We start from the raw sequence: 21,111 nt of genomic DNA, 5'->3' as shown, positions 1-21,111 counted from the left end.
TAGAGCTGTCAAAGGCCTTTATTCAGTCCTGAAGTGGAGCTGGCCTGGCAGGGTGAAACCAGGGGCTGCTGAGGGTGGGCCAGGCCCTCAGCCCCTGGCCAGCTCAGGCCGGCCAGGCGGGGCTGGTAGGTACCAGGTGCCAGCAGCTGCAAGGCAAACTCGGTGATGACAGCTGTGAGGCCCCAGACCCGGTGTGGTCCATGCAGGAAGACAGGTAGTGTGTAGCGGAAGTGGCCACGCTGGCAGAAGTGGGTATAGCCCTGATTCTGCGTCTGCAGCAGGTGGGCTAGTGGGAGTGCAAACACCTCATCCACCTGCAGGCAGGAGGCAGAGAGGGTAGACAGAGAACTGGAACAGTCCAACCCCCTCACATCCCCCAGCTCACCTCCTCCGAGTTGGGCCTGAGGCTCTGGGGATCCAGTGGGCCCACACCAGCAAGCACTGGCACCACGGTGGCCTTTTGCTGGGGAAGAGGGCAGGCGGTCAGGGAAGCATGGCTTCAGTTGGGTTTGAAGGCTGGGGAGGGGAGTGTGAGAGGAAGACCCCCTTTGCCATGCACAGGCCTTAGGTAGTGATGTTCAGGTCCACCTGCCTGTGTCCTCCAGCCATGCCGACTGACTCAGGTCTCCTCAAATGCACTAGACCTGTTCCCTCTGCTTAGGACAATCTCCCACTTGGCATTCAAGCCCAGGTTCAATCCCTGCCTACCCCATGAAGCCTCCCTGACCCTAATCCACCAAGCTGAGCAGAGGTGGCCCACCCCATCGCCCTGGGCCACCTCTACTCAGGACACCAGAGCTTCCCCAATCTCTTCCCAAGGGGTTGTGTGGGGTGGCGCATGTGACCAGGCAGGTTAGGGGCACCCCTCCACACTTTGTGCCTGTGGGGGTCCATGACCACTCTCCTGGTCCGTGGGGGCCTAGCTCCAGGGCAGGCACAGAGTGAGTGAATGAGGGGGCGGTGGCCTCAGCCAGGTGGCTTACCGGATCATACACAGGCCGCAGCAGGCCCCACACGTGCTCCTCGGGCACTGCCAGGCCCAGTTCCTCCTGGGTTTCCCGCAGGGCCGTGTGCACCACGTCTTGGTCAGCCGGGTCGCACTTGCCGCCTGGGAAACTAAACAGACACAGGGAGTCTGATCCTTGGACTCTTAGGGCCATGGAGAGGTCGGGGTGTCGGCAGTGCGGGGGGCCAGTGGCCCACCAAAGCATCGCCTGCCTCTGCTCCTAGTTTGCTGGGAAGCCCCAGGCAAGCCACACGACCTCTGGAGGCCAGTTTATCTCCCTGAGCAATGGCGATAAGGAAGAGAAGCCCAGGGCAGCGCAGGACAAGAGGGTCTGCAGCAGGAGCAAGAAGATCCTGGGGCTCAGATACCCAAATTCGGCCTATGGTGGCCCCAGTAGCACTGACATTGTCCTCGGGGACTATGTCCTCAAATCCCGCCGGGCGGGACCCGAACCTCTCCGTAGTCGCCGGCAGGGGGCGGCGTCCGCGTTCTTAGCGGGAAACAGCTCAGAGGGGTGTCCCCGGCTGAGGCGTGCGCGCAGGGACTAGCACGAGGGGTCGACGCGGTGAGGGCGTGGCGCCCAGGCAGGTGCACTGGAGCCGAGGCACACGGATCGCTGATCCCTCGCCGCAGCCCGTGGGCGTAGGGGCTCTCCCCAGACCCATTTTACGGAGGCAGAAACCGAGGCTCGAAGGGGCTAGGTGCCCTGCCCGAGGTCCCTGCCAGCCGCGGCCTCCGGCAAAGGGCAAGGAATTCCTGGCCGCTGTACCTGACGTCGCCCTTGTGCCTCCCGGTCAGGCGGCTGGACCGCAGCGTATACAGCAGAGCCGGGACCCCGCGCACTGAGCAGAGCGGCACGAGCACCGCGGCCGACGCGGGCCGTGCGCGGAGTCGGGCCGTGGCCCCCGCCAGCAGCCGGCGGCAGCGCAGCTCGCCCTCGGCCGACAGGCAGTCGGGCAGCATGCCGAGTCCTGCGCGGCCGTGACGCGGAGGGCGCGGGGTCGAGCGAGGGAAGAGGCGGGGCGAGGCGAGGCGGGGCGAGGCGGGGCGAGGCGGGGCGAGGCGGGGCGAGGCGGGGCGGGGCGGGGCGGGGCGGGGCAGGGCAGGGCAGGATGGGGCGGGGCGATCAGCCCGGGTCCCTCCGGAAGCTGAGAGGGAGAAGGGGCCACCCGCCCGACGCGTCCAGCCCGGGGGGCTGCGGAGCGGCGGCAGTGTCGGGGGGCCTCGGTGGGACTGGGTCTGTTCCGGGGCGGGGCCTGTCCGGAGACAAGGTCTCGGTGGGACTGGGTCTGTTCGAGGGCGGGGCCTGTTTGAAGGCGGGGCCTCGGTGGGACGGGGTCTGTTAGGGGGCGGGGCCTTGTAGACAGTCGACGCTGGGGCGGCCTGGGGGCGGGGCCTGGACTGGAGTTTTTGCTAAGAAGGACTAGGGGGAGAGAGGGGGCGGCTCGAGGTGGAGGGCGTGGCCGGAAAGGCGTGTCCCGGCGGACTGTGCTTCCGGCAGGGCCGGGCCGGGGCCGGGGGCGGGGCCGGGGGCGTGGCCGCGGGGAGGGAGGTGGGCGCGGAGCTGGAGGACCTGCCGGGTGTGTCCTTCGAGATCCTGGAACCGCGCGAACCGTGAAGCGCCCGGCGACCGTCCTCGGTCCCGTTGGGTCCTGGCGTTGGGGTGTCTGATGAGGCCTCGCCGGCCCCCGCTGGTCCGTCCCTCCCCTAGGGGCTCCAGGATGTGCGGAGCTGGGATTCCACGGGAACGCCCCTCTAGGACCCCGAGGTCGATCGGTGCACGAGAGGAGCGTCCGGCCTAGCCCTCCCTCTGGTGCTCCCTCCCGGTGCCGCTGAGTGGCGTGCGCCGCTCCCAGTCTTGTTTTCCCCTCAGGTTCCTTCGGACTCCAGCCCAGGCCTTTGACCTCCTTGTCCCAGCGTCCAGAGCTCTTCTCCCTGCCTTGAGTCTTGACCGGATTCCCAAATCCCTCCCCCGTCCCTTCCTCGGCTCCTGTGATCACTGACCACCGTGGTTCCGCACCCTTCCACCAGACCCTGGGCTTGGGGACCAAATGACCCCAACCTTGCACACAGTATTTAAACGTGGGGTGGCGGGTGTCCGCCATGCCCTGCTGTGTGACTTTGAGCAGATCCCGTGCCTCTCTGAGCGCCAGTTTCGATCCTCATCTGGGCAAGTGCAGCCCTGCCACTGGGCTGGAGTCACCACTTTTAATATCACTGTGTGCTCCCAGGGATGCGGACGGCACTGAGCAGAGCCTCGGGATGCCTACACAGGGCTGCTGTGGGGACTGTGATGGGTCTGGGAGTTCCTGAGGGCCCCGCCCTGACCACGAGGACGGAAGTGCTCTGACCACTCGTGCCAAATAGTTTAATGTTAGGGGGAAGAGAGAGGTAAGGCAGGGTTTTTGGGAGTTACCCCCAAAGCAAGAGGGCACAGTATTCAGGCTGCTGGGGTTGGGAGGTAGAAGGCCTGGTTCCAAGCTTGCCATGGTCTCAGCCTTGCTGTGACCCTGGGCAGGTAGTCTCTTTCTCTAGACTTTCACCTACTCTGCTGTCCTTGAGACAGAGGTGGGGCTGGACGGGGTGGGGCAGAGGCTGATTCCCACGCCGGGTGTAAGGTCCAGGGTAGCAGGGCTTCCCCACAGGGCTTCTGCCATCACTGGGAGTCCTGGCCAGGCCCCAGGCACACCACAGTGGGGGACAGGAGCCCCAGCCCAGCTGGGAGAGGCAGGCCTCCTTGATCACTATCAGCCCGGATGTTGGGGAGGGGGTATGGTGCCGGTCGGGTCCTTGGGATCCCTAGGTGGCTTGAGGCTCCAGAGTACAGGCTCTGATAGGTGACAGGCCTGTAGGTGGCTGGGGCCAGCAGGGCCTCAGGTGGGGGCAGCAGCTGATGATGGAGCCGAGCAGGGGTCCTGGAGGTGGAAGCTGAAGCTTTGTTGGGGTCTGAGGGAGGAAATGGTCTGAGTGGACTCTGGGCCTCCCATCGTATCCTCAGCCCTCATCCCAGGCCTGCCCTGGTCCCTTCCTGCTCCTCCTTCCCAAGTTACCTACCTCTCAGCCTTTGCCCTTGCTTTTCCCTCTATCTGGAATTTCTTCTTCACCTTCTCCCTCTGTCCAAACGCTTCCCAGTCCTCCAAAGCCCAGTTTGGGAGCCACCTCCTGCAGGAAGCCCGCCTGGCACCCCCTGCCTGTGCTGTCTGTTCTGAGCCCCATATTGTCTTAGGCATGTTTGCTTCCCCCTCTGTGTCCACACAGGGGCCCTGTGGGTTTGCTGAGCTACTGAAGCCCCTTCCTGGAGGTCCTGTCCCTTTGCTTCCCACCCACCGTGTACGCCTTAGTCCCACTGTCTGCAGGCCTGGAGCCTTACCTTTCTTCCTCCCTGTGGCGCCCTTCAGCAAACAGGGACTGAGGCTGCTGTGAATCTGGGCTGGGACACTGAGCAGGGGCTGTGGGGCCACAGGCCTGAAGATGGAGCGAGCAGGAATTGGGGGAGGGGATCAAGGGGAAGAACCCAGGCCAGGGATCATGGCCAGATTCAGATGGTGGGGCCCCAGGATGGGTCAGAGGGTGTGACCCTGAAACAAGGGTCAGGAACTGAGGCCTTAGGATATGCCTGGGGTTGGGAGTGAGGGGCTAGGGTTGGGGTCAGACAGTACCAGGAGTCCAGGTCACTCTCTCTAAAGCCCTTGGCAAAAGGGTTGCTGGCGATTTTCAGCTGGGTGATCTGCAGGGGACAAAGTGCAGTTGTGGGGCTGGCCCTGAGCCAGGCTCAGCCACCTTGTCTTCCCTGGCACCCGGTCCCCTTGGCCCAGGAACTCTGAGCTGATAGGAGTGCGGGCAGGGCCTTGACTGACAGCAGATGCTCAGGATAAGTGGGGAGGGCAGTAGTCTGTGCCAGTGAGGGCTGCAAGCCTCCGGGCTCAGTCTCCACCCCTGTGAAATGGGCCTGCAGCGGGTGCTCCCGAGCTGGTTCACCCACCCTGTGGTTCTGATAGGCCGTCACGGCTGTGAACTGGGTCTCCGTGAAGATGAAGGATTTGAAGTTCTCCTGGGCGTAGCGCTCACTGTCCTTGCGTGGGTCCACGAAGACCACGTGGAAACGGGGCTGGTAGCGGTGCATGGAGTTGAGAATGATCTGTGGAAGGGACAGAGCAGGGGTACAGGGGTGAGGCAGGCCGCAGCGGACTCTCTGAGGCTGGAGTCCTTCCCTCCAAGCTGGAGGCCTGCCCCGGGCCTACTGCCCTGTTCCTTTCATGGTGGCGCAGAGTCTGAGCTGGAAAGGCTGTGGTTCTGTGTTAAAGGCCCCTTGTGTTTGAGGATCCTTGCCTCCGTGTCCTCTCACACCCCACATCGCAGCTGCCACCCGCTGCTTGCGTGCCGGCCCGCCACTGTCACGTTCACTGGTTTCCTCGGTTGCCTGTCCTCTGTCCCCGCCTTACCCCTCTGTTTCTTCTCCACACAGCTGCCTAGGAAGCCACATCACATAGCCCCCTGCTCCTAACCTTCCATCGACTTCCACCCCACACGGTAAAAGCCAGAGCCCCCAGCAGTCAGCCCCGGCCCCTCAGGCACTCGCCTCTTTGGCTTCCCCTCCTGGCTCCACTCCGGCCCCATGGGTGCCTCTTGCAGTTCTGCGGGCCCAAGATTCTCCAGCCTCAGGGCCTTTGCACCTGCTGTCCCCTCTGACAGGCATGGGCCCCTCCGTCCCCACCTCCTTCAGGTCTTCAGCTTGCTGCACCCCCTGAGAGCAGCAGCACCCTTTCTCCGCCCCCTTCCATAGCTCCGCTTTCTCTTTGGCATTTGTCCCTATCTGAGATGCTGGACACAGTGTCTTCTGGACCCTGCCCCTGCCCCAGGAAGTGACCTCTGTGAGGGCAGGGATTGTTGGCTCTTTGACCAAGTATCAATGATGCTGTGTCCACACATATAGCGGCCTGGCCTAGGCTGGGCGTTCCATACATTGTCCTCCCTCTCCTTGTGGGGGACAACGTATGCTGGAACATTCCCCCGGCCCCACCCCCTTTTCCACCTGCCTGGACAGCCCTCCCTGCTGTGCCACCCCCACTCCCCGCCCAGCCTTGGCCAGCAGCAGGCCTAGGTGATGGTCACCAAGGCCATTGGGCACCAAGGGCCCCACCAGCCCTGACCCCAGGCCCTTCCGTCCCCGCCGTGGCCCGGGCCTCACGTGGCCATTGTCATCCAGCAGGTTGTTGGTCAGCTTGAGCTTGTCGAAGGACACGATCTGGCGCATCCACTGGGCACCCTTGGCCGGCGAGTCAGGGTGGAAGTGCACGCGGCCGGGTGTGGCTGGGTCTGCCTTGCCCGCCACCAGCCAGGCCGAGCTGTGGAAGGCATACCTGGGGAGCACAGTGAGGTGGTGAGGGCTGCCCTAACCAGAGTCATACCTGAACAATACGGGCGGGGTGAAGGGCCTGCTGCTGACTCCAACACTGCCCAGCCCACCTTGTGGACACCTGGCTAAGGAACCCAAGGCTCAGAGAAGCCTGCTGAGACCTGAGCTCCCTGTGGCTGCACCCGGCTGGTGGATGACAGGATAACCCCTGCTGCCCTGGGCTAGACCTCTCTGCCTGCCCAAGGCTAGCCCACTGCCCAAGGAATGCTGCCTGCCCGAGGCTAGCCTACTGCCCATGGGAGTCTGCCAGGTACCCTGAGCTGGGCTCCCTCCTGCCCTCAGGCTGTTGTTGCCTGTCTGTCGTCCTGCCCTTATGCTGGGCCTTCCTGACATTGCTTGGACAGGCCCCTGCCTCACCTGGGAGTGCAGGAAGGGTCTAATTCCTGGTCTCAGCACCTGAGACCCGAGCCTGCGCCCCAGGCCGGTCCCCGCACCTGTATCTCTTGTCGTCCAGGGGGATGAAGTCCATGAGCAGGGCGTAGTCAGCCAGGGAGTCCATGCCCAGGATCTTCACCTGGAAGGGGGGAAACATCCTTCTGCAGGGGGGAGGTGCTCAGCAGCCGGATACGGCTCCAGCCCTGGCCCCTGCCCCGCCCCGCCCCCGCTGCTCACACCTGCCTGCCTTGGTAACGATCATCTCGGTTCCCAGCTGGTTGAATTCCTCCCACAGAGGCTTCATCTCCAACTGAACCGTCACACTGGACACACGTGGGTTCTTGGGGCCCTGCCCATTGGACTCGGCCACAGCTTGGGCCCCAGTAGAGCTGGTGCAAGGGCCTGATGGGAATGGCGACCTCAGCCGGGGCTCCCAGCCAGAGCTGGTTGTGGGTAGTGGGTAGGTCTCTGAGGGTGCAAGTATGCCGAAGCCAGCGGACAGGAAGCCTGCAGAGAGAGGACGGAAGCGTGGGCCTCATGCATCACCCGGCAAGCTCTCATCCTTCAGGCTGCACCTATATGCCTCTTCCTCCAGGAAGCCCTCCCTGACTGCCAGGGCTGTGTTCTCACAGGATCCCCCACTCAGCATCACTCTGTGAAGTAAATGCTCACTTAAAGTCTTTTTTGCCAGCGTGCTCCTTGAGGGTAGTGTCAGGGCCTGTCTTGCTCCCCAGAGAATGTTTGGGCCATCTTGTGTCTATGTGGCCTCAAGCAAATTGTTTCACCCCTGGAGCCTCAGTTTCCACATCTGTTGGAAGGGTTCTTTATACCTGCCTCACAAGGCTGATGTGAGGATTAGTGACCACACGAAGGGGCTGGTGCACAAGGGGCCCTTCACAAACAGCATCTGTTCTAGATGATATGTGTGTGTGGTGGGGGGAGGGGGCCGGGGTCTTCCCCAGCTCTGTGGGACCCTGCTTCCTGGTGCTGCTGAAGGAGAGCTGAGCCAAGAAGAGTCCCCCATTCAGCACCAATTACCCATCCCTGACCCTGACAACCCGCCCAGAGCCTGCCTCCAGAAGCCCATCCTACCGTCTTTTTCTCTGGCCTCTGCACCCTTTTCTAAACATCTTGTCTTTTGATCTGCAATCCTGGCACAAGTCTTGGTCAAATGCTTTGCCACCCTTCACCCCTCCAATAAAAAAAAAAAAAAAACTTAGCTAAATAAGATACCATTTTACACCCATTAAGGTGGCTATTAGAAAAGAAACCAGAAAATAAAAAGTGTTGGTAAGGAGATGGAAAAATTAGAACTTCTTTTTATTTATTTATGTATTTATTTAAGGCAGGGTCTCACTCTGTTGCCCAGGCTGGAGTGCAGCAATGGCTCAGTCATAGCTCACTGCAGCCTCGACCTCCTGGCCTCAAGTAATCCTCCCATATCAGCCTTACAGGTAGCTGGGACTATAGCCACACACCACTATACACGGCTATTTTTAAATTTTTATTTATTTATTTATTTATTTTTAGAAATAGGATCTCCCTACGTTGACCAGGCTGGTCTTGAACTCCTGAGCTCAAGTGATTCTCCCACCTCGGCCTCCTAAAGTGTTGGGATTACAGGCATGAGCCACTACGCCTGGCCTCAAGAAACTGGAACTCTTATGCACTGCTGGTGAGAATGTAAAATGGTGCAGCTGCTGGGGAGAACAGCATGGTAGCTCCTCAAAAAATTAAAACTGGAATTACTAAACATATATATATTTGTTTTTTTCTTTTTGAGATGGAGTCTTGCTCTGTCACCCAGGCTGGAGTGCAGTGGCATGATCTCGGCTCACTGCAACCTCTGCCTGCCTGGTTCAAAAGATTCTCCTGCCTCAGCCTCCTGAGTAGCTGGGATTACAGGTGTGTACCATCATGCCTGGCTAGTTTTTGTATTTTCATTAGAGATGGGGTTTCACCATGTTGTCCAGGCTGGTCTCGATCTCCTGACCTCAGGTGATTTGCCCACCTCAGCCTCCCAAAGTGCTGGGGTTACAGGCGTGAGCCACCATGAGCAGCCTAGAATTACCATATGATCCAGCAATTCCACTTCTGGGTCTATACCAGAAAGAATTGAAAGAAGGAACTCAAACAGATATTTACACATCCATGTTCGTATCAGCATGATTCACAATAGCCAAGAAATGGAAGCAACCCAGTGTCCATCGGAGAATGGATGGATGAACAAAGTGGGGCCATCTGTGCAAGGGAATAGCATCCAGCCTGAACAGGGAAGAACATTCTGACACATGCTACAATATGGATGAGCCCTGAAGACACTGTTGTGTGAAATGAGCCAGACACCAAAGGACAAATACCATATGATTCTACTCATAGGTGGTACCTGGTGAGGCCAAATTCATAGAAACAGAAAGTAGAACGGTGGTTGCCAGGGGCTGGGAAGGAGGAAATGGAGAGTTGTTGTTTCATAAGGACAGAATATCAGTTCTGCAAGATGCAAAAAGTTCTAGAGATGGATGCAAATGATGGTTGCACAACAACGTTGTTAGAAATGCTTGTTTTCCGGTGCCGTAAAGAAATAGCACTTGAACGGCCAGGTGCGGTGGCTCACGCCTGTAATCCCAGCACTCTGGGAGGTCGAGGCGGGTGGATCACAAGGTCAGGAGATCAAGACCATCCTGGCTAACACGCTTGAAACCCCGTCTCTACTAAAAATACAAAAAATTAGCCAGGTGTGGTGGCGGGCGCCTGTAGTCCCAGCTACTTGGGAGGCTGAGGCAGGAGAATGGCGTGAACCCGGGAGGCAGAGCTTGCAGTGAGCTGAGATCACGCCATTGCACTCCAGCCTGGGCGGTAGAGCGAGACTCCATCTCAAAAAAAAAAAAAAAAAGAAAAAAAAAAAGAAATAGCACTTGAACATAAATTTAATTTCCTCAGCAAGGTCATTTTTTTACTTTTTGCAGAAAGGGCACACTCGCCAGCAGTTTTGCCACGAGAGTGCACCGAACAAAGGAGACAGGGTCATTTACAACCTGACATGTGTCCGGTTCTCATTGGCTGGAATGGGACCTCACATTCTGTATTTGTCCTGATTGTCTAGTAACTTAGAACTTTTAAAAGAGGCAAAGTCAGAGGAGAACAAAGAAGGAGGGAAAACTTGTAGCATGCCAGGGCAAATATTTAGGCTAAATTGTGGGAGCTAAGAACATAAAGTATATTGATTTTTTTTTATTATGGCTAGCAGATATTTAAGAATGTTAGCATAGGTCTTTGAATACATTTTGTTTCGAAGAGAAGTTATTATTTATTCCTAATTATATGGGAGGAAAGTATTTGAAGAGGAACCTCTACTTGTACAATGTGAATGTAATTAATGTCACAAAACCGTGCATTTAAAAATGGTTAAGGTGGGCCGGGCGCGGTGGCTCGTGCCTGTAATCCCAGCACTTTGGGAGGCCGAGGCGGGCGGGTCATTTGAGGTCAGGAGTTTGAGACCAGCCTGGCCAACATGGCAAACCCCATCTCTACTTAAAATATAAAAATTAGCCAGGAGTGCTGGCGGGCGCCTGTAATCCCAGCTACTCAGGGGGCTGAGACACAAGAGTCACTTGAACCCAAGGGGGTGGAGGTTGCAGTGAGCCAAGACTGTACCACTGCACTCCAGCCTGGGTGACAGAGCGAGACTGTGTCTTAAAAAAAAAAAAAAAAGGTTAAGATGGTAAATTTTGTTATGTATATTTTATAATTAAAATATTTTAAATGGAAAAAAATCCTGAAAAACGAACTATTATTTTATTGCAGCCCCATAAGGGACTGAGGAGCTGGAGGGGCCATGGAAGCCACAGTGGCTGGGAGTCCAGGGACAAGGTTTTATTCTCAGCTGTGTCCCCACCCGAGTGGCTTTGGGGCATTTACACGACTGTAAAACCGTGGGATGCCTGGAGCAGAGGGGGGATGCTAGGTGTTGCAGAGATGGATGAACTGGCAGACAGGCAGGTGGTGGAGGCTCCCAGGGTGGCATAGCATCTGCCGAGGTACGAGGTGGATGGCACCTGGCGAGGGTGAGCTCTTAGTATGTGCCTGGGGAGAGTGTGGAGCCCAGGGCCATGGCTGCGTCCTCAGCAGCCCTGAGAGCTACATGCGAAGCTCCTGGAATTTCTCACAGAGGAGGGGGCGTCTTTGTGACAGCAATGGGTCACATCAGGTTTGAGGACCCTGGGCAGGATGGATAGATGGGCTGATGTCCCCCTGCCCCTGCGGCCAGTCCCTCAGAAGGGTAACTGCTTGTCACCCGGCTGCCCTGCTGGGGCAGGTACGTCATCCAGGCGATGCCAGTACCCCCTGCATCCATGGCGATGGGTCCCAAGGGGAGGGGCTCATGACTTCGCTGGGCCTGGAGGCTTTGCCGGTCCTCACTGGCTCCCAAGTCCTCTACGGGCTCACCCGCTGCCCATCGCAGCCAATGTGCTGCCCCTCGACACTTTCAGGGACTCTGGGGAGGGAGCCTGTCCTCTGCTCAGTCCCTCTAGAAGCCAGCACTCCTTAGGGCCCAGAGATGACAGCTTGCCGGAAGCATCGAGTGTCAAGTCTGGAAGGGAAGCTAAGCCTTCTTGTCCAGCCCCCAACTTTGACGCTGAAGGAGCTGGGGCTCAGGGAGAGGCCTGAGGTCACACGTGCGCAGTGAGGCGCTCATCTCCCGGAACAGCATGGTCCCTGGCCTCTCCCATCATTGCACTTGGGCAGCCGTGAGCCCTGTCCCATGGGGATCTCAGACCTTAGCCTGGGGTGCCCCTGCCCCACCCTCTTGCACAGGGCCTGGGTTCAGCGGGGCTGCCTTGGTTCCCACCCTGCCCACCCACCCTGGAACCTGAGCCCGACCCATGAGGCCACCTCTGCTTCACGTAGCCTACCTGCCATGGAGACAGAGCGGCTGTCCAGCTCCTGGAGAAACACTGCTTGGCTGGGGCTGGGCTGTGGCTGCCACCCAAGGGGACCCTACCTGCCGGGAGGAGTGGTCACCACTCGTCCACTCGGCACCTCAGCTCAGCCCTCAGGTGCTCACACAGGCTGTGGTCTCTCGGCAGGACTGTCCTTGCGTCTTCAATCGCCCTTCGTCCACGTCCCGAGGTTGTGGTCTTCCCACTTGAGCTGGACTCTGGTCTCCAAAGGTGAGATGCAGACTCTGGGGTGTGCAGGGGCCCTTCTCCAAGCCACTCTCAGGCTGTGCTGTCCAAGGCTGTGCGGAAGGAGGGCAGGTGGGCAGGTTCTGACGTTGCAGAGCCCCCCCTTCCTCCCTCCTTGTCCTCCCTCTTCAGGCCCCTCCCTTCCCTAACTAAGAACCCCCTAGCTATTCCTGATCGATGGGCTCAGGCGTGGCAGGGGTGAGTGGGTGGGAGCGTGGTTCTTGAGGACGGCTGGGCATCTGCAGGGGTCCAGGCCTGGCTGACTGGAGGGGCTGGGCCCCAGGGGTTGGGAGGCACAGTGGGAGCAGCAGATTGAGGGCTGAATGGCGGAGGAGGTGCCCTCCCACCAAGACCCAGACCCCCGACCTGAGGCTGGCCCCAGCCGGCCGGCAGATGCGCAATTGTCAGGAGGAGTGTGAGCAGGAAACACAAGGGGGCAGCAGCAATGAGTGTGGTCAGCATAGAGCCCCAGACTGGGGTGGCGGGAAGCCCAGGTCCTGTGGCATGCGAATCCACACACACAGACACGTGGATGAACTCAGGGAGCTGCGCAACGCTGGCAGATCCTACAGTCTCCGGAGTGCCTCAGTCTCCCCAGTTAACCTAAGCACATAATCTCTTCTGCCTGTGATGGTCCAGCCTAGCCTGGAGAGCGGTAAGCCCATCCCGCCTGGCACTGGGGGCAGTGCCCTGGCTGAACGGTGCCCACGTAGCCTCCATCTGGGCATGAGTGGAAACGGTGAGGCTGGCCCAGGTGAGAAGTGGGCGTCCGCTCTGCCTGTGGGTCTGTCTGTTTTCTCTGGCCTGACTGGGCCCCTTCTCCAGGCTGCCTGCAGCCTGTGCTGGGCATTCAGGGGACACACGGATCACTCTGCAGGGAGGCAGAACCCGGAGGTCCCCCTGAGCTGATGCCGGTCCCTTGGTTGAGAGTGCTCTTTGGCCTTTTGACTCTTGCCCAATGGCACAGAGTGGGTCGTCTGGCGGGAGCACCCCACACCTCCTCCAGAATCCTGTCTTGGGGATGTTGGGTTGACAGTGACCTTGATTCCTAAGAGGGGCACGGAGGGGCTGGGGGGTGGCAGGGCTGCTTCTCCCTGAGCACTATGTTCTGGGCGCTCCTCCCTGCAGCTCAGAGATGCCTGTGGCTCAATCCCTTGTGTCTCAGATCTCAGCCTGCAGAGCTGGATGGGACCCCACACGAAGAGGGTGGGCTGGCTCTGGGGGCATGTAACGGGAGGAGGGCCAGCCCCTGGCCCAACCCCATGCCCAGCTGTGTCAGAGAAGGCTGCCAGCGCCCTGGAGTTGCTGCCAGGCAAGATGGGGGTGATCTGTGTGAGATGGAGGGTCTGAGCAGCCCCTTGGGGCTATACCACAAGGTGTAGTCATCTGCCCTGGCCATGGCATGGTGGGTGGGAAGTGGGGAGATGATGGAGGGAGTTGGGGGATCCATTCCAGTCCTGGTGGCTCCCCTTCACTGAGATAACCAAGGGAGGGCCAGGCTGGGATTGTAGTGGCCCCTGATATGTGTGTGTGTGCGATTCTGATCTGTGTGATGGGAAACAGCCGCCCCCCGACACACACATGAGCACACTGACATGCTAACCCACACACACACAGACACACGGATGAACTCAGAGCCTGCTGACTCGCCACACAGTGCACACACGTGCAGCTTCTGTGCACATGGACTTACCACACGGCATGTGCACAGACGCAGGCATGCACACGCACACACGCAGGCAGGCCTCCCTGCACACCCCTCCCCGGCTGGCCTGCCCTGCCTGCCCGAGGCGCCTGCTGGCCCCCTGCCCCCTCATCCATCTTGCCTGCCAGCCTGTCCCTGGTGCCCTCGTATCCTTCACACCTTCTCATCTCACTGCTCAATACCAGGAGCTGGTGTGGCAGCCGTGGCCGCAGGGAAATGGAAGGGGCGGGCGGGGGTGTAGAGGGCTGCGGGAGTGGCACTGCAAGGGGACTCTGGGCTCCAGCAGCCCCAGCTGTCCAACAAGAGTCCATTAGGCTCAGGCAGGTGCGGGCAGTGAGGCTGCAGCCAGGTCGCATGTAGCCCTGCCTATTTGTCCTGCCATGACGCCCTGAAGGGTGCCAGCATCAGGACAGAGGGGCCCTCAGCAGCGGGCCTCATGCCGGCTCGCCGGACATCAGTGCGCGGTGTCCTGGGGATGGTGGAAATGATGGCTTCCCAATTAGAGCTGGGAAGTCCCTCTGCCCCAACCCAAGCCACCTCCTCCCTGCGTCTCTGCAGTTGGACAGGCTGTCCCGCATGGGGACAGCCTTGTCTTGCTGTGGCTCTTCCCCCAGCCCTGACTCCCTGCTTGAGCCACTATGGGCACCGGGCTCATTACACACTTGGAAATGCACATCTGGCCACATAGAGATCCCCTTAGAACGCCCAAGCAACTGAGGCTCTTGGAAACACGTATGTGTGGGAAATGCACAGACACGCACGCCAAAGAGCACACGGGGCAGGCGCCATGCATGGACAAACACACACGTGTGCACAGACATGGGCCCGGCTCTGCGCTCCCCACACTCACCCTCTGGGCCCAGGACTGTAGGAGGGTTGGGGGGTCCCCCTCTGGGTTGTGGCTTCCTCTGAAAGCCCCTCTGCTGGATCCAGAGTAAAATTCTTCTCCAGGTTCTCCTCCTACACTCTGGGATCCTCCTCTGGGCATGGATGGACAGTTGTGGGCACAGAGGCAGCCACCACTGGCCCCAAGACACTTGTGCATCCAAGGCTGCACTGGCCAGACCTCCCCCAGATCCTGTGGTCAACCTCCCTTCCTCCATCCACTGCCCCAGCCAGACAGGAGCTGTGCAGGACAGAGGACACAAACCATGGACCTCTGGACATCTTCCATTTTATAGAATGGAAAACTGAGGCCAGGGGCTGGGGGGCCTGGCAAGGAACATGGTACATGGTAGGTGGCAAAAGGGACCTCTGTGCTCAGAGCTATGCCTCAGGACCCATTGTTCAGATGGGAAGACTGAAGTTGGGGAGGTGTGGCTTGGGTTAGGAAGTTGGGCTCGGGGCAGGGTTCAGCACAGGCATGGCAGGCACGGTGAATGTGAACTTCTCAGTCTGGACAAAGGCAATGCCCTTCTCATAGTAGGCAGCCTCATTAATGAACACGGGGTACACCGTGGACTCCCCGTCATACAGCAGGTCCTCCCCACTGAACATTTGGAAGATGGGAGCACCGGGCTGCAGCGGCTGGAAGTCTCGGTCCTGGGAGGAGAGCCAAGTCCAAGATTGCTGGAGCCACCTCTGCCCTGGCCCCAGAGGGAGGTGACCCCAGCTTGGCACCCAAAAGATGCCCCTCATTTGTGGCCTTTCCCACCCACGCTTCACTTCCTCAATCCGTAAGACAGCAGGTCTGGTGAGATGCCAGTCTGCTGTGTGTCTAGAAATGAAGGCACAAGTCACCGTGGGGAGGCATGTGCCCATGTGGAAGTGGACCCTCATGGACATGGGCACAGGTATTGAAGCTGGAGTTCAAATCCTTGCTAACTGTGTGACTGTGAGCAAGTCACTTAACCTCTGTTCCTCAGTTTTCTTGTCTGTAAAATAAGGATTACAGTATCTCCTCCTATCATTCTGAAGTTTAAACTAAACAGGTTAATAGTGCTTACAGCATGTCTGGCACACAGTAAGTACAATATGATTCTTTATTAAATAAAATTTGGCTGGGCACAGTGGCTCACGCTCGTGGGAGGCCAAGGCTGGTGGATCATAAGGTCAGGAGTTCAAGACCAGCGTGGCCAACATGGTGAAACTTCATCTCTACTGAAAATACAAAAATTAGCTAGGTGTGGTGGTGGGCGCCTATAATCCTAGCTACTCGGGAGGCTGAGGCAGGAGAATCGCTTGAACTTGGGAGGCGGAGGTTATGGTGAGCCAATATTATGCAACTGCACTCCAGCCTGGGCAACAGAGCAAGGCTCTGTCTCAAATAAATAAATAAATAAATTTTAAGGCCGGGCACAGTGGCTCATGCCTGTAATCTCAGCACTTTGGGAGGCCGAGATGGGCAGATCACTTGAGGTCAGGAGTTCGAGACCAGCCTGGCCAACATGGTGAAACCCTGTCTGTACTAAAAATACAAAAATTAGCTGGGTGTGGTGGCAAGTGCCTGTAATCCCAGCTACTCAGGAGGCTGAGGCAGGAGAACTGCTTGAACCCGGGAGGCAGAGGTCACAGTGAGTTAAGATTGCACCACTGCACTCCAGCCTGGGCGATGAAGCAAGATTCTGTCTCAAAAAATAATAATAATAAAAAATAAAATAAATTTTAGAATTGTAGGAGGGGCCACCCAAATTGACCGTTACTACTTAACATCTGCAAGGTAGCTGGGCACGGCTGGACTAAGACTGCCTAGCCCTAAACACGGACAGGACGGTGCTGCCTCCATTTGTAAGAAAGTAACTCCTCAAAATGAAACTTTAGGGCACAAAAGGCCACAAAACTGCACCAGACCCTATTCAAAAATGACCCATGTGGCAGCAAGCAGAGCAGCAGCCAGTGGGTTCTCCCCAGGCACCCAAGAGAAAGGTGTGGAAGCAGGATTGCCCAATCCTGGAACATTCCAGAAGGGAAGGCCTGCAGAGAGAGAGACCTGGACGACCTGCCAACAGGCATGGGGATGCTCTCAACTGAAAATCAGAAGAGAGTTTTGTATTTGCACCTCCAAGCAGGTGAATTGAGTCATGCCTGCTCCATGTCCCCTCCCTCTGCCTTTTATGGCCAGGGTAAGGTTGTCTCCATCATGCCCTCCACAGGAGCTATGGGGATCACTGTGGCCTCTTATGCTAGGCCTGAGTGTGGGGTTCCAGGGAAGGCAGCAGGGCCAGGAGAAGTAGGACGGTGGAGCCCAGCCTCCCATCCTGCTCCTCAACCCGAGATGCTGGTGAGATCATGGGAGGCTTGGCTGCACCCTCTGGGGCTCAGTTTTCCTTGACAACCCTCCTCCCCAAGGCTGTGGCCCCAGCAATCACCCCCCACCACACACACACCCACCTGCAGCTGAGGATGCACAGTGCCTGCCAGGTTCCCGGCATCAGTGCGAGGGAAGTCCACGACGCCCACGGGTCTATAGGCTTCCATCTCAAAGGCGGGAAAGGCCGTACCTGTGTGGGAGGCTGGGCTTGTGAGCTCATCCCTCCCTCCAGGCTAGGGGACAGAGTGGGCTGTGGGGGAACCTCAGGGTTAGATGCCAGCCTGCCTGTGAGCCTGGCTCCCCAACCCCTGAGCCAGGCCTGCTCTTCCCCAGACCTGTTTCCCAAAAGTCCCCTGGGGTCTCACCCTGGTTGAAGAGTTCGATGAAGTCCAGAACTGTGGCCACCAGGGTCCTCATCCTTGAGAAAATGTCAGCCCGCAGCACACCCTGTGGCTGGGGGCCCAGCTCCAGAGCTGGGGACCAGGAAGCAAGGGGTTAGGCAGGCGCAGGACCCATATACTCCTTGAAGAGGCCCCGCTCCTTGGTGCCTGGTCCCGCCCCTCCAACCCTCCTGGCCCCGCCCACTTCTCAGAAGGTTGCTGCCCACCCAATCCATTTTTGGCCACGGAGTCCAGGTTGTAGCTTTCCTCCCCAGACCGCTGGCACAGGAAGACCTGGCAGGACAGCTCGGGGTACTGCAGCTGGGGGCAAGAGAGGCAGGTTAGGGGCCCAGGCCTACGTGGGAGGGGAAACTGAGGTGGGAGGGTGTTGCATGGAGGAAACACAGGGCACCACCCTCCTTGGCCAGGTCTCCCTCTGCCCTCTGGCAGGGTGGGGGAGGGGGTACCAGGGGCCTGGAGTGCTGGCGGGTGGCAGACCCCAGGGGCTGAAGCCCAGGGAAACTTGGCCCAGGGAAGAGGGGCTAAGCAAAGGAAGCTCCAGCATTGTCCCGTCCTGCCCTCCCTCTCCCCTCTGAGAGGCTGTGTGCTGGGGGCTGGGGCCACCTGCAGGTGGCGACACAGGTGCATGGCAAAGACTTCGTGGGAGGACTTCGCGATTAAGCAGGTGCCCATGTTGGCCGTGGTGTTGTGCAGATCAAGGACAAAGTCAAAGGCCCGGCCTGAGGCCTTGGGCCCCAGCAGCTGGTTCAGCTCTCGGGCTCTTGTCACCTCATATGGGTCGTCCGGGGTGGGCCTGGAACTGTGGAGATGGGAATGGGTGACAGCGACCCCCACAGTCTCAGTCAGTCTTCAGTGGTTTAAGGGGGAAGGGGCAGTGGCCCTGCAGGAGCTACTCTGAGCATCGCGAGGGCTTTCCCTTCCGCCATTGTGGCTGTGTCCGCTCCTGCCCATGGCCCTCTTGGCTCTGCACTTCCCGGTAAAATCCAAGCCCTCAGCCTGGCCCGCCCTGCTGCCTGCCTGCCCACTTGCCTGCCTCTCATGCCCTCACTGCAACCACACAGCCTGAGAACCATGCTGGTCTCACCCCTGGGCCTGTGCTGTGCTTGGCCCTCCACTGGAAACTCCCTCTCACCTCTCTTCCCCTGGCTAGCTTTTACTCAGCCTTTGGGGCTTGGCTGATAGACCATTGCCTCCAGGAAGCCTTTCCTGACTGCTCTCAGCCAGGTTAGCTGCTTTGTGTAGCCCCTGGCCCTGCCTTTAGCCTCCTGGGTTATGGTTGCCCGGTTCTTGGTCCCCCCATTAAGCTTGAAGCCAACACCTTGGTCCTATTCCCCATTCTCTCACCTGAGCTGGCCAGAGTCTGGCCTGGAGATAGGATTCAGTGACTATTCATTGGAAGAAGGCATGAACAGTGGTCAGGGCACACAAGTAAACGTGGCCTGTGGGGCTAATCTGAGGGAAGCCCCGAGTCTGGGATCCCCAGAAGAGGTCCTGACCCAACCTGCAGTCAGAAAGGGCTTCCTGGAGGAGGTGACATCAATCTGGGTTTCTCTAAATGTTCAGTTTGTCCCTGTGGTGGAATGGGTCACACAGGCAGAGGGGAAGCAGAAGTGAAGACAGGGAGGGCCCTGCTGGTGGCTGGAGGGAAGGTTTGTGGTGGGGACTTGGTGCCTGACTGCCTGGGCCAACCTGGAGGCAAAAGCACTCACTTGAGGAAGCTGCTGGTGAAGGCGCGGTTGAGGTCATGGTCCACGTAGCGGCGGCAGGCGGCTGTGGCTGCGGGATTGGCCAGCACTGGCACAGCGGAGAAGCTGAGTCTCTGCAGCTCTGCAGGGGCCTGCAGCCAGTGCCGGGCCAGGTAGACACCTGACATCTCGTTGCCATGTGTGCCCCCGGTGACAGCCACGCGACGCAGAGGCTCCCGGGGCACAGGCAGTGAGCACATGCTGGTGTGGGGTGCAGCACCTGGGGGTGGGCATACTTAGGAGACCCCGGCCCTGATGCAGGGCCTTGGGCACAGAGCGGGGATGGCAGTGGGAGGCCCCTCAGGGCAACCGCCTGTCAAGAGGTGTGGCTGGCTGGGAGCGTCTCAGCTGTGTCCCCCCTGCACCCCCAGGGGCTCTTTCTCTGAGGAGACAATTTTCCTGCTCCTTTGGAGAAAAGAAGTTTATTTTTCCAGAATTGAGAAGAAGGGCCCAACTGTTCGGGAAGATGTGTTCACCAAGGCACACTCCCTATAGGAAGAGGACTGTGCTCCTTTTTATAGACAGGGAAACTGAGGCACAGCGTGGGGAGTGGAAAGCGTCACCGGAGTTAGCTGTGGAGTGTCTGGGTTCTAGGCAACAGCTTCGCCTTCCTGCCCTCCTGTTTGCTCCTCCAAGCTGGTGCAGGGGTCTCAGGGCGGGGGGTACTTGCCTGCTGATGCGAATCTGGGCTTCCCGGGCCGCCAGGACTGGCGTCTAACTCGCAGACAGGCTGATATTTATGGGCCTGGAGATCCACAGATGGGAAGTTTTGTGGCAAGTTAGCAGAGAGCAGCTGGCGGGTGGGACGGGCTGAGGTTCACGCAGTCAAAGGTCGGAGTGCTGGGGCTGCTCCACTGCCCCTGCCCCACCCTCCCCACTCTGTTACTTGTGTTGCCACGGTCCATCGAGTCCAGGTCCTGCGGGCAAGTTCCTGCCCCTGCCCTTTGTCCTTCTGCTGGTCCCCAGAGGGGCCACCTTCCTTAACACCACTAAGAGGTACACCCGCAGTGGGGTGGTGACTTGGGTTTGGTCACCACCAGAGCAGGCTATTGAAAGTTACTATAGGCCGGGCGCGGTGGCTCACGCCTGTAATCCCAGCACTTTGGGAGGCCGAGGCGGGCGGATCACAAGGTCAGGAGATCGAGACCACGGTGAAACCTCGTCTCTACTAAAAATACAAAAAATTAGCCGGGCGCGGTTGTGGGCGCCTGTAGTCCCAGCTACTCGGGAGGCTGAGGCAGGAGAATGGCGGGAACCCGGGAGGCGGAGCTTGCAGTGAGCTGAGATCCGGCCACTGCACTCCAGCCTGGGCGACAGAGCGAGACTCCGTCTCAAAAAAAAAAAAAAAAAAAAGAAAGTTACTATAGAGGTGTCACCTTGATGGCCACCAAGATGACAAGCTGCTCCTCCTTCACCACCTCGCAGCATGCCTCTGTCCTTGCAGCCCCCAGAGGGCTGTGGTCACTCCTGAGTCGCCCTTACCCAAAGATGCCACGGGGAGCCCCAGTTTTACAGCTCTTTGTTGCTTTAAGCAAAATTTCAAAATGTTTGATCCGGGATTTCAGTCATTTTCAAGGACAGTGTAACTCAGATGACTCGGTTTGCTCTGTTTTGGAAACGAACCTCAGGCTCATTTTATAGATGTGAAAACTGAGGTTCAGACAGATGTCCACAGGCACACGAGCCCTAGAGGCGGGCTGCCCATAGACACACAGAGCCCTAGAGGTGGTAGAGGTGGGCTGCCCATGGGCACACAGAGCCCTAGAGGTGGTAGAGGCGGGCTGCCCATAGACACACAGAGCCCTAGAGGTGGTAGAGGTGGACTGCCCATGGCACACAGAGCCCTAGAGGCGGGCTGCAGGTGGCACTCAGGGCGTCCAATCTGGCTCCATCCCCTCCTGATGCCTCTCAAGAGCAAAGTGGGGAAGGATGAAGGTGAGGTCCCCTGCACTCAGCCCTGGGGCCTCTCCCTCCCACCAGGCTCAGCTATCTGCTGGGAGGAGCTGAGGCCAGTTCAGAAGTCACTG

General features: G+C 58.7%; 3 protein-coding genes across 3 annotated transcripts; all 3 read right to left on the bottom strand.

Moving 5' to 3' along the window:
* NUDT8 (nudix hydrolase 8) lies at positions 1 to 1,996 on the bottom strand. The gene is made up of 4 exons (XM_025357410.1): positions 1,776 to 1,996; positions 984 to 1,116; positions 386 to 463; positions 1 to 314 (listed from the first exon to the last, which is right to left on the bottom strand). The coding sequence occupies exons 1-4, from the start codon at positions 1,967 to 1,969 to the stop codon at positions 9 to 11; spliced, it is 711 nt and encodes a 236-aa protein (XP_025213195.1). The 5' UTR covers positions 1,970 to 1,996; the 3' UTR covers positions 1 to 8.
* A 1,364-nt stretch (positions 1,997 to 3,360) lies between these two features.
* TBX10 (T-box 10) lies at positions 3,361 to 11,826 on the bottom strand. The gene is made up of 8 exons (XM_025357839.1): positions 11,711 to 11,826; positions 7,037 to 7,304; positions 6,857 to 6,958; positions 6,195 to 6,366; positions 4,989 to 5,144; positions 4,666 to 4,733; positions 4,377 to 4,471; positions 3,361 to 3,952 (listed from the first exon to the last, which is right to left on the bottom strand). The coding sequence occupies exons 1-8, from the start codon at positions 11,715 to 11,717 to the stop codon at positions 3,663 to 3,665; spliced, it is 1,158 nt and encodes a 385-aa protein (XP_025213624.1). The 5' UTR covers positions 11,718 to 11,826; the 3' UTR covers positions 3,361 to 3,662.
* Positions 11,827 to 14,846: 3,020 nt separating this feature from the next.
* On the bottom strand, positions 14,847 to 19,819 carry ACY3 (aminoacylase 3). Its single transcript, XM_025357759.1, has 6 exons — positions 19,049 to 19,819; positions 17,943 to 18,138; positions 17,546 to 17,639; positions 17,304 to 17,411; positions 17,019 to 17,128; positions 14,847 to 15,230 (listed from the first exon to the last, which is right to left on the bottom strand). The coding sequence occupies exons 1-6, from the start codon at positions 19,282 to 19,284 to the stop codon at positions 15,015 to 15,017; spliced, it is 960 nt and encodes a 319-aa protein (XP_025213544.1). The 5' UTR covers positions 19,285 to 19,819; the 3' UTR covers positions 14,847 to 15,014.
* Between the last annotated feature and the right edge of the window lie 1,292 nt (positions 19,820 to 21,111).

Source organism: Theropithecus gelada, chromosome 14, assembly GCF_003255815.1.
Source record: "Theropithecus gelada isolate Dixy chromosome 14, Tgel_1.0, whole genome shotgun sequence".
Classification (NCBI taxonomy): Eukaryota; Metazoa; Chordata; class Mammalia; order Primates; family Cercopithecidae; genus Theropithecus; species Theropithecus gelada.
Note: the sequence above shows the minus strand (reverse complement) of the source record. Positions and strands in the feature narration are given on the sequence as shown.

Bases quoted from the DNA above. Each gene is read 5' to 3' on its own strand.
- NUDT8 (XM_025357410.1), bottom strand. From the start codon at position 1,969: ATGCTGCCCGACTGCCTGTCGGCCGAGGGCGAGCTGCGCTGCCGCCGG. The intron at 1,117-1,775 runs GTACAGCGGCCA...GTGTCTGTTTAG, and splicing joins AGGCACAAGGGCGACGTCAG to TTTCCCAGGCGGCAAGTGCG. The intron at 315-385 runs GTGAGCTGGGGG...TCCTGCCTGCAG, and splicing joins TCAGGCCCAACTCGGAGGAG to GTGGATGAGGTGTTTGCACT.
- TBX10 (XM_025357839.1), bottom strand. The intron at 6,367-6,856 runs GTGCGGGGACCG...TGTGCTCCCCAG, and splicing joins CTGGACGACAAGAGATACAG to GTATGCCTTCCACAGCTCGG. The intron at 4,472-4,665 runs GTACTGTCTGAC...CTCCATCTTCAG, and splicing joins GAGAGTGACCTGGACTCCTG to GCCTGTGGCCCCACAGCCCC.
- ACY3 (XM_025357759.1), bottom strand. From the start codon at position 19,284: ATGTGCTCACTGCCTGTGCCCCGGGAGCCTCTGCGTCGCGTGGCTGTC. The intron at 17,640-17,942 runs GTGGCCCCAGCC...TCTTGCCCCCAG, and splicing joins ACCTGTGTCGCCACCTGCAG to CTGCAGTACCCCGAGCTGTC. The intron at 17,412-17,545 runs GTGGGCAGCAAC...CCTGGTCCCCAG, and splicing joins CGTGGCCAAAAATGGATTGG to CTCTGGAGCTGGGCCCCCAG.